Raw genomic sequence first — 9,775 nt, 5'->3', positions numbered from 1 at the left:
ATAATGAAAATGAGAAAATAGAAAGTAAAAATAAGCAATTGTTAGGTGTCCACAATAGTTCAGGAAAGCATAATAATCTAAAAAGGCAGTGTTGGGTGTGTTTGATGAGGTTTAATATTTGTCTTTAAGTGAGGGAGATATTATCTTCATCAGTTTTGTAGTTGACAGATTTTTCTTCAAGGTTTGTATAGAGGCGTATTTTCCATTATATTTGAAATAATTGCATTTTGTACACAATATTAATCCTTCTATGGAAAAGTTCTTTTCCTTTATTGATGTATTATCTTTTGTTTTATCTCAGTTAATTACTATAAATTTTAAAAAGTATTCAATTGGTACATTTGTAAATAATGATTTAACGTCAAAACTTATATCTATTTCTTCATTATTTATTTCTACACCTGTAAGTATTTTTTAAAATAACAAGTAAGCAATTTCACACTCCAAGGATACATGGTTTAAAATGTTCTTTTCCTTTATTAATGTATTATCTTTTATTTTATCCCAGTTAACTTTTATAAATTTAGAACAGTCTTGAACAGGTACATTAGTAAATAGTGATTCAACGTCAAAACCTATATATATTTCTTCATTATTTATTTCCATTTCTGCAAGTATTTTTTAAAATTACAAGTAAGCGATTTCACACCCTCAAGGATACATGAATTAATAAACATGCAGTAAGAGAACAACAATTTGCGTCCCATAATAAACAAACAACATAAATTGGCCAATTGAACCTTGTCAAAATTCCTGAATTCTGCTCTGAATAAACAAAATAACAGCAATGAGTACAATGTCAAAAATGCTCTAGAATTTAAAAAAATACTCACATATATTTAAATAAATATATATAGATATCATAAGTTATTAAAATAAAAATATTTTCCCAGAAAACTGGGTAATTATTGACTTGGCTCATTGACTGTCTCTTGTTCGAGATTTTGAGTTTTTATTTTTCATGATATATATAAACATGAAAATATTTATTTAATAAGAAAAATATATACCATTTCAATTAGAGCTGGGTTTTGTCAACAAATAGTTTGAGAATTAAAAACAAATGAGATATCTTGGAGTAAGAAGGCTTATAAGAAAATCTAATAAGTTTTAATTTTTTTTCAAACTTGAGAACTTTGAGAATGACATGCAATATGATCAGATAACATAAACTACAGAAAAAATAAACTGAGTATTTAATATCAAAATTAAAACACTAATCCAAATGAAATATACAATGAATAAATTTATTCCAATAAAATTACATAAATTACAATAAGGTGCTATATAACTTTGATTTTACATAAAAGTATATACAGGTCTAATAAGATTCTGAAGTCTCCATGCTTCTTCTTTCCATAAATAGTTTATATTTGATGCTGAAAAAAAATGCTAGGTGGGTGGGTACCATTTTTTTTTTTTTTTTTGCTGAGTAAGCAATAAATTTATTTTTTATTTTAAAATGAAATCTTACCAATAAAAACCCTATATATAGGATTTAATAAAATCCTACTTATTAAAAAGAAAGAGGTAATGGTAAAGGTAATAACCAGGATTAATAACCAGAGGTGCAAGACCTGAAAATAGAAAATGATATTATTATGCTGATAAAATATAAAATAAAACCTACATGGATGAAAAATAATGCTTTAAAATAATTGAACATTTACTTTATAACCAAACTGAGTCAATGGGCACTTATTTTTTGCTGTTTGGGAGAAAATTAAAAAATTATGATATCATTCTAAAGCCAGGCATAGATGTTAAGATATCAGGTCGCTACATCTGTGCAGTTAGGCCTGCACACACGCATTCCAGTTTATCTGAACAGGTAAACCTCACAGGTATACTCAAACGAGTGTGTCCGGCCTAATGTTTCATTTTAGGTTATTAAGTATATATGCATATACATACACACACACTTATGTCTGTAAATTAATATCTAAACACACTCAGTAATATCTATTTATTTATTTTTTTTGTTTCAACAATATTTTATAAGACTCATGTATAAATTGTATTATGAAAAAATATGTGAAACTCTTTTAAGTATGGAAACTTATTTGTTAGAATGATAAACCCTAGCAAGCTGATTATAGTTCTTGTGAAAATAAATATTGAAATTTTTTGATGAATATAAAACTAATGTGTCATTCAAACTTAAATTGTTAATCGGGTCAGTGTGAAGGGAAAAGTTTTCCTGTTCTTATTTCCACCAATGCCATATTCTTCTTGCTAAGTTACAGTTTTCATTTTTTCAATTTATACTTTTCAGAAAACATAAAGCTTTGAACTCATAAAAATCTTTGTCAAGTTCCTAAATTATTTCAAACCAATTGGGTCACAATTTGTTATTCAAAACTAACAATTATTCTCAATAGTCACTGATGACATATTTCCTTCTTGATCAAAACCAATCTCTTAGATAGTTAACTGCTCAACGTTAAATCTCATGTTCAATTTTTATGATAGGTGAAGATGGATAACAATTTTAAAGTATATCCTAAGGATAACAATGTCAAGATTAGAAGTACTTCTTAGTAATCTATATTTGATGTAAATAAATGCTTTGGATAAAAAATATAAGTATAAAATAATTTTTACTTTTCTGGGAAATCTCGGATATAAAAATAACCAAATACCAACGCCATTCTTATCAATTGCTGAGGCCAATAACACATGATTATACATGTGTAACCATGAACATAGGCTTGACATTATTTTGCTTTGTATTTAATAAATAACTACAAAAACAACTAAAAAAAAATAGGCTACACAATTTATATATATATATAAAATAGCCTTTTTTGTTTATAATAAATTATTAATTAGTTTTGGTGTGTGTGTGTTATATAAAAGTGAAAATAATCACCTTGAATTGAACTATGATTAAAACAGTTTCGAATAAAAACAGAAAATGAATTGTATACTAACATCTTGCACAGTCTAAAACTCCCTTCCAATGAGGTTTCATCACGTTCGTCAGCTCCAACTTCATTATTCCCCAGCAGGACTTACTTACAGGCGCAATGCCTAAGAGCCTCATAGCGGGCAGAGCATGAAACCACTTTATTTCCTACGCTGTGAGTCAACACACTTCAGTTTTTTATTTCTTATATTTATAATTATCTTTTGGCTAATGCACAGTCACAGAAAATTGTTAAATTTTAAACTGTGTATATTTCTCAATTGCTTCATTTTTATTTCATTAATTCATTAACTTTCAAAGCATTTTTTATTTTGTTTTAATTTTAGTTTATTGAAAACATATGTTAAGTTTAATTTTCACTATTGTTTGAAATGATATTCTATTATTTCAGTTTCATAATTATATTGTATATATTCATACACATTAAACTTATCCTGATTTTAACAGCCCCAATGGAAGGCGGACAGTTTAGACAAGATTCAATTTTAAACCCCCACCCACATCCACCAATTTAATTATCTGAAATTGGAACTGAACTTTTGCCACTGTAACATTAAACAAAGTTACAAGGAAGAAAAAATAAACAACAAAGTAATATAAATTTAAGAGAAATCAAATGTTCAATATTTTTCACATGAAAAATATTGTACATAAGATTAGCCTAATTAAAACAATAATGATAAGGTTAGAGTAAAGTAACTTACCAATATAACAGCTAAGAGCTTTAAAGCAATTAATACTTTCATGTATCAACAACTCTTTTGAAATATGGACTAGTTATAAATTGACACCTATAATAAATATCAAAAGAAAAAATCTTTTTGTATCTTAAAGAGCCAAAATGAAAATTTTTTTAAACTGAAATGGACAAATGCAATGATAAAAACATTATTATGTAAAACTCCAGAATAATGGATCAAGTCCAGCTAATACAAAAACTATCTAAATTGCCAATAATCTAAATTTATCTAGATTGCCAGCTCCTATCAACGTAATCATGTACTACAGTCCGGTTAGATTGTTCAGTTCGATCCACATATGTCTGGTAAGATGGAGAGAACATGTTTTGCACACAAAATTTCATCATGGCTAAGTTTTTCGTTTTTCGTTCCAAAATCTTATAATGTGTGTGTGCTTATACTTGTATATTTTTTAAATAATATTGCAGTAATTTGAGCCAATTTTATTGCTACAACTGTTTTTCATAAAATAGGGAAAAAATAATTTTTCATTGAAAATTTCACTAATTTCTTGAGTAAAATGCTAAATAGGAAAATAAATTTGGAGAAACCAATACAAATAAAAAATTATTACATGAATACAATAAATTCAATATTATTAATCAAAACTTTAAATCATTAATTACATACATAATTTAAATATAGGTAGTGAAAATAACACTTGCTTTTGACATTTTTACAGAACAGGTTTTTTGGTGGCTTTGGAATTGTCTTTAGTGGAAGTATCAGCAGAAATATCATCAGTGTTTTTGTTCTACAATCAATATAACAGCTTCTTCCTTTTATCAGTTTCAGCATTTATCTCCTCAACTATCCACAGGATATATTTTGTCTTCCTTCCCCTTATATTACAATTCGGGAACATGTTCACAGTTGACTCCATTGTATTTCTTGCACACAGTGCAAACCAATACCTTTGTAAGTTGCTTATTTTTTTTATAATGTAGCAGAACTCGATCTTTTCTTGTCCAAAAAGGGCAGGGAGTACATTAGATCTACTGAAAACTGAATGCATGAGTAAACAGAATATCTTCACTATAACTAGATGATGTTGGTATATCTAATAATTCTTAACATTTTTTCATGTGTTTCCAGGTCATGGAATAGACTCCATCCCTTTATTAATTATGGCATAAAAATAACCTCTTTACTGTCCAACTGACAATTTAACCCCATTCATCATGTTTCACAGCTTGGTTCAATATAGTAGATTGAATGTACTCATTTCAAACTAGGAGAAAATCAATTGAAAAATGTATCAGAAAAGACAGTAGAAGGTAGTCAAAAGGGGAAGTGATCCTCCGAAAAACAAGCAGTCTACTTTTTATTTGTGTCTTTTCCATTTGGCCTCTGAACCCTCACACAACCCCTTATTTATTAAGTCGAAAAAAAAAAAAGTTTTTATTTAACCAACTATATATAGCCATATACATTAAGTTGGAAGAATGAAAAATGAAATTCCCTTTCTTACTAAACCTATTAACAAGTTAAAATAATAAAACCTTTTATCCTTTGTAAAGAAAATTTTTTTTGACAATATAGTCGAGTCATATGGATATTGTTAGACTGTTTCGGAAATTTAGTCTTTCTACTTGATCTAGCTTAATTTCCGAATTAAAACCAGACAGCATTTGCAGTTTGACATCACATGCTACCACACAGCTTTGTTTAAAAAGACATTTACACTTCAGCAGCTTCCTATTGGTACTCTCTGAGTTATTTCCTATGTTTTATTCTGCTGATTATTTGGTAACATTGCTGTGTATTATCATCCCATTTAATGTTCTCTTTATGATGACTTGGTGCAACCAAAGCCATCGTTTTCTTTTCTGACTCCTTATGACAAATATTCATTAATTACATGAAAGTAGAATGAGTGAGCTGGTTGCATTGCCTTCAGCAGCTGATCAGAAGCCAGGTGTCCGGTGGTAGAAGATTTAAATTTAAATTTTGAGGTCGACCTAACCTTAACCACACACAAGACCAATCAAGTGACCTTCAAGTCACTCCTATGTTTAACTTTGGTCTGGCCTTAAGCATTAAGTCATGCTCCCTTTTTAATCATGTACCCCTCTATGATCCCTACCCCTATTTAATCAGCCAATCACAGTATTCCCAGTTCTCAGCTGCCTTTTCGAATTTTGTTTTCCACCAACTTAAGTGATTTGAGGTGTTAGTAGGGCTGAGTTTGGCCGGCAGCCATTTCTTTTTTTCTGTTATTTGAGAGGCATGAGGCATGGTTTGATCAGGGGAAAAGCCCGGACGCCATTTTGTATATTGTTTGTTCATCCACACTGAAGGGCCAGGTACTCACTTTTTAAACTATAACTTTCTTCTGCCATTTAATTTTTCCTGCAAAATGAGATTGGAGGTATTTCAAGGGGCGGAGTGTGACCCACAGCCAATTTATTTTTCTGCTGTGAGAGGCTAAAGGTTTTCATTGGGACTGAGTGTGTTCGGACACCATTTTGTACTTCTTTTTATTACCTCAAGGAATTTCTAGTAGCCTGCGAAAACTACTAATATTAGATAAAATCAGTTTCGATCCTTGTTCGACATCATCTCTTACAATCTAACACTAATTTTTCATGATTTTGAACTTATTTTTTCACATTTCACACTGTTTTTGGTAACTATATATATAATTTTTTTTTTTGGTGGGTCTTGAGGATCAGTCAATGATAAAACTTTGTTCTGGGGACGCTTCACAACTTTATTGTTTGCATAGTCATGAGAAAAAAAGTTTTTTTAGATTATTTTGTTTTAAATTTTGCTAGAAGTTATTTTTTCCCAATGTACGATATTTAGTGCATCATATTTGAATTTATATCCTGTTTGTAAAATGTAGAGTGAGATCAGTTTGGTCAGGTTTGTAAACTGCTCTCACTACAAATTTTGAGACAAACAGGACATAAATTCAAATTTGATGCAACAAAAAACATACATTGGGAAAAAAAAAACTTCAAGCCAAATTTAAAAGAAATGGTCACTAAAGAAAAATATAAGAATCGAGCCATCAATAAAAAATGGGATGTACAAAATTTAAATTCATGTTATTCTAACCTAATAAATATATAAGACACAATTAACAACATTAAATAAAAACAGACAAAATATAAATAACAGACTGATTACTTGCAAAAATAAAGTTATAGGTGAGAAAACCTAAACAAACCTTACTTTCTTTTTAAAAATGGATTCAGTTCTTACCAAAACCTAAAGATGATACAGTAGAAATCCGATAATCCGACACGTTCGGGACAGGCTCAGTGCCGGACTACCGAAAATTCCGGTCTATCGGGCGATAATTATAAGAACAATTAGGTTAATAATTAAACTACAAATACAGTATGAAAATACATACAACAAAGTTACTTTCAGCAGCTCCTAAATCTTGGCCGAATTTTTTTGCCTTTTCAACAATCATTGGTCCTGTTACCGGCTTTTCTTCAGAACGTACTGCACTAAACCATTTGAACAATACACCATCTAGCTGTTCCAGTTTTGGTTTTTTAAATGTTTGTCTAGAAGCCAATTTTTCAGTTGTTACCGATTGAGAAGCAAACTTCATTAGTTCATCTTTTTGTTTTTTAATGTCATAAATAGTTGATGAGCCAATATTATACTCATTCATTAAAACATTTCTATTCTCGCGTTTTTCTAGCCGTTTGATGATTTTTAGTTTCTGATTGAGAGTCAGTGTTACGTGTTTTCGTTTCTCTCCTTTTGAACTCGAAGGCTTAGGTTTTGAAAACATGGTCACTGTACAGTTAGAATGAAAATCACTTTTTTTTATAAACAGTTTCAAAAGTTACGTTTACTCCGTTGTGAAAGGACACAAAACAACAACGCACAAAAAAATGGCGAAGACGCTTCGTGATTGATTAACGGAGCTGCACTACACCTGAATTTGTTGTGACAGTTGAGACTAGCCGGCCACTAATTGTTTCTGAACAATACCGAGCGCTTCCGGATGATCCCGAAAACTTCTGAATAGCTCTCGAGCGTTTCTATTTGCTTTAAAGACACACTTTTGGAGAAAACCAAAATTTTTACAATTTTCTGGAGCGATGCCGGACTATCGGGCATTCCGGACTGTTGGATGCCGGACTAATGGACTTCTACTGTATGATCATAATATAGAACACATTGCATTTGAGAATTGTAAGTAATTTTTATTAAACAATGTTTTGATTGTAATATTTATTAGTCAGAGATTGCACTATGTACTTGTAGTTTTGTTGCAATTATTTGAGGAGAGTATAAAAAAAACTTCTCATTGTAGTGCATGACTATGCAAACAATAAAGTTGCGAAACGTTGCCAAAACAAAGTTTTATCATTGACTGATCTTCAAGGCCCAACAAAAAAATATATACCTATAACAATCAAGAAAATAGTTATTAATATATCTGAAAGCATTATTTACATAAATGATATATTGGTTATTTAATCAACAATATTATGAATATTATTAATTAAAATATCACTAATTTTTTTTCAATGCCTATAATGGTGAAATTGGCTTTTCAACCTCTCAAGTCTACCAAACACTGGTATAGAAATTTTTTAAAGTCACAATATTGGATTTATTGGCAAAGTTGGTAAAAACTGTTGTATTTGAATAGTCCATTCCAACTATGTATTTTTGTACCAAATTTATGTTTAATGGTACAATTAAGTTTTCAGTAGGGTGGTTCATTTAAAAGTCAAGAGCCAGAAACTGAAAAAAATGCAAAAACTTGGCATTCTACCCAACTTTCCACGCCAAAATTCAATTTGGAATCAGAAAACTTGATATTATCTGACATAAAATCAATATATTAAAACTACTTCCACCTTTTTAACATTTGCTTCTAACCAGAACCCCATCTTAATTCCTCAATACATTTATAATACACTAATAGTCAATTATTAGATTAATATGTCAAACTATATTAGTTTGGAATAATACAGTTCTAAAATATAATAATTACAAATGAATGGAATATTATACCTTAATCTTTTCTTCGCCTTTTATCCTCCCTTCGATCATCCTTGGCAGTTCGCTTTGAAGATCCTTGAGCTTTCTTAGCTTGTGTCAAGAACTGATCCAAACCAAATGGATCATCTTCTTCTTTGTAAAACTGAACTGGTCCAACACGACTTGACCCACCACGATCAGTTCCACTAAATTCTTTGTCAGGTACAAATCTATAGGAGTATTAATAGTAACTATTAATATATATATATATAAAACTATTGATATAACTGGAGATATATATCAATTATGCAATGAAAAAATCAATGATAACTGACCTATTAGTTTTGATGATTTTATCAAGGTCATCACCATACATATCTTTATCAACATTCTTCGTAGGTCGGTATAAATGTTGAGAAAGAGTATTTGACTCTCGCCAAGCTTTGTCATAGACATTATATGATTCATCGTCACCAAAACCAGAATCCATTCCTTTAGTTGTATTGAATAACCGTTGATCAAATGCAGCTTCGCCAACAAGCTGTGTTTTAGCAGGTAATCCGAGAGCAATTTGCTCGCTGATATCTCTTTCCCTTTCCTTTACAAGTTTAGACCTAAAAACAAATTAGCTATGATCATTTTTGGAATATATAGTTGTCACGAGTAATTTTACATAATAAATAAAATGTTTAGTTAACAAATCTTAGAAATAATTCAAATCTATAGACAGAGGTTATGCAATTGCAATATAAATATGTTAGTACCACCTAAAAAGTCAATTTCTCATGATAACAATAACCCTGCACACAAACCAAAATCAGTTAATAAATTAAACAAAATACACGATATTAATTTGACCACCTTACTAAGAATTGAAATTATTCTTCACTAGTTTCTTAACTGATATTTCAATATTTGTCATTGAGGAAATACTTTCAGGTACTAATTTTCCAAATGAGCTTTTTTATTTTTTTACACCAAAATAAGAGGACCTTCCGCCATCCGTCCTTGTGCAGCCCTATATAATTTACTTTTATTCACCCAAATAGTCTCCTCTTGAAAGAAATTATTTTTTCTCTTGTAATAATGGACCAAGTGTGCTGACATCACTTCTTCGAACAGGCAAAGATTGCAGAGTAGGCTC

The 9,775-nt window shown here is 30.0% G+C and overlaps 1 protein-coding gene across 5 annotated transcripts in view; it reads right to left on the bottom strand.

Moving 5' to 3' along the window:
• Positions 1 to 1,173: 1,173 nt before the first annotated feature.
• The window catches only part of Bx42 (Puff-specific protein Bx42), a 31,772-nt gene continuing 23,170 nt past the window's right edge, over positions 1,174 to 9,775 (bottom strand). Inside the window, exons 11-14 of one of the 5 annotated variants that reach the window (XR_010843893.1) lie at positions 8,967 to 9,245; positions 8,665 to 8,861; positions 2,935 to 4,664; positions 1,174 to 1,577 (exon numbers count right to left, since the gene is read on the bottom strand). Coding sequence is in view for 4 of the 5 variants with exons in the window: in XM_014434854.2 (XP_014290340.1) it covers positions 8,666 to 8,861; positions 8,967 to 9,245 (475 nt within the window). In the remaining variant the exon portion in view is untranslated. Of the gene's footprint in view, positions 4,665 to 7,426; positions 8,048 to 8,664; positions 8,862 to 8,966; positions 9,246 to 9,775 lie in introns of those variants that run through there. The other 4 variants (XM_014434854.2, XM_014434853.2, XM_014434852.3 and 1 more) reach the window with 4 other exon arrangements.

This window comes from Halyomorpha halys, unplaced genomic scaffold, assembly GCF_000696795.3.
Source record: "Halyomorpha halys isolate HHAL.00 unplaced genomic scaffold, Hhal_1.1 Scaffold1435.1, whole genome shotgun sequence".
NCBI lineage: Eukaryota > Metazoa > Arthropoda > Insecta > Hemiptera > Pentatomidae > Halyomorpha > Halyomorpha halys.
The sequence above is the reverse complement of the archived record's forward strand: the minus strand, read 5'-3'. Positions and strand labels throughout refer to the sequence as shown.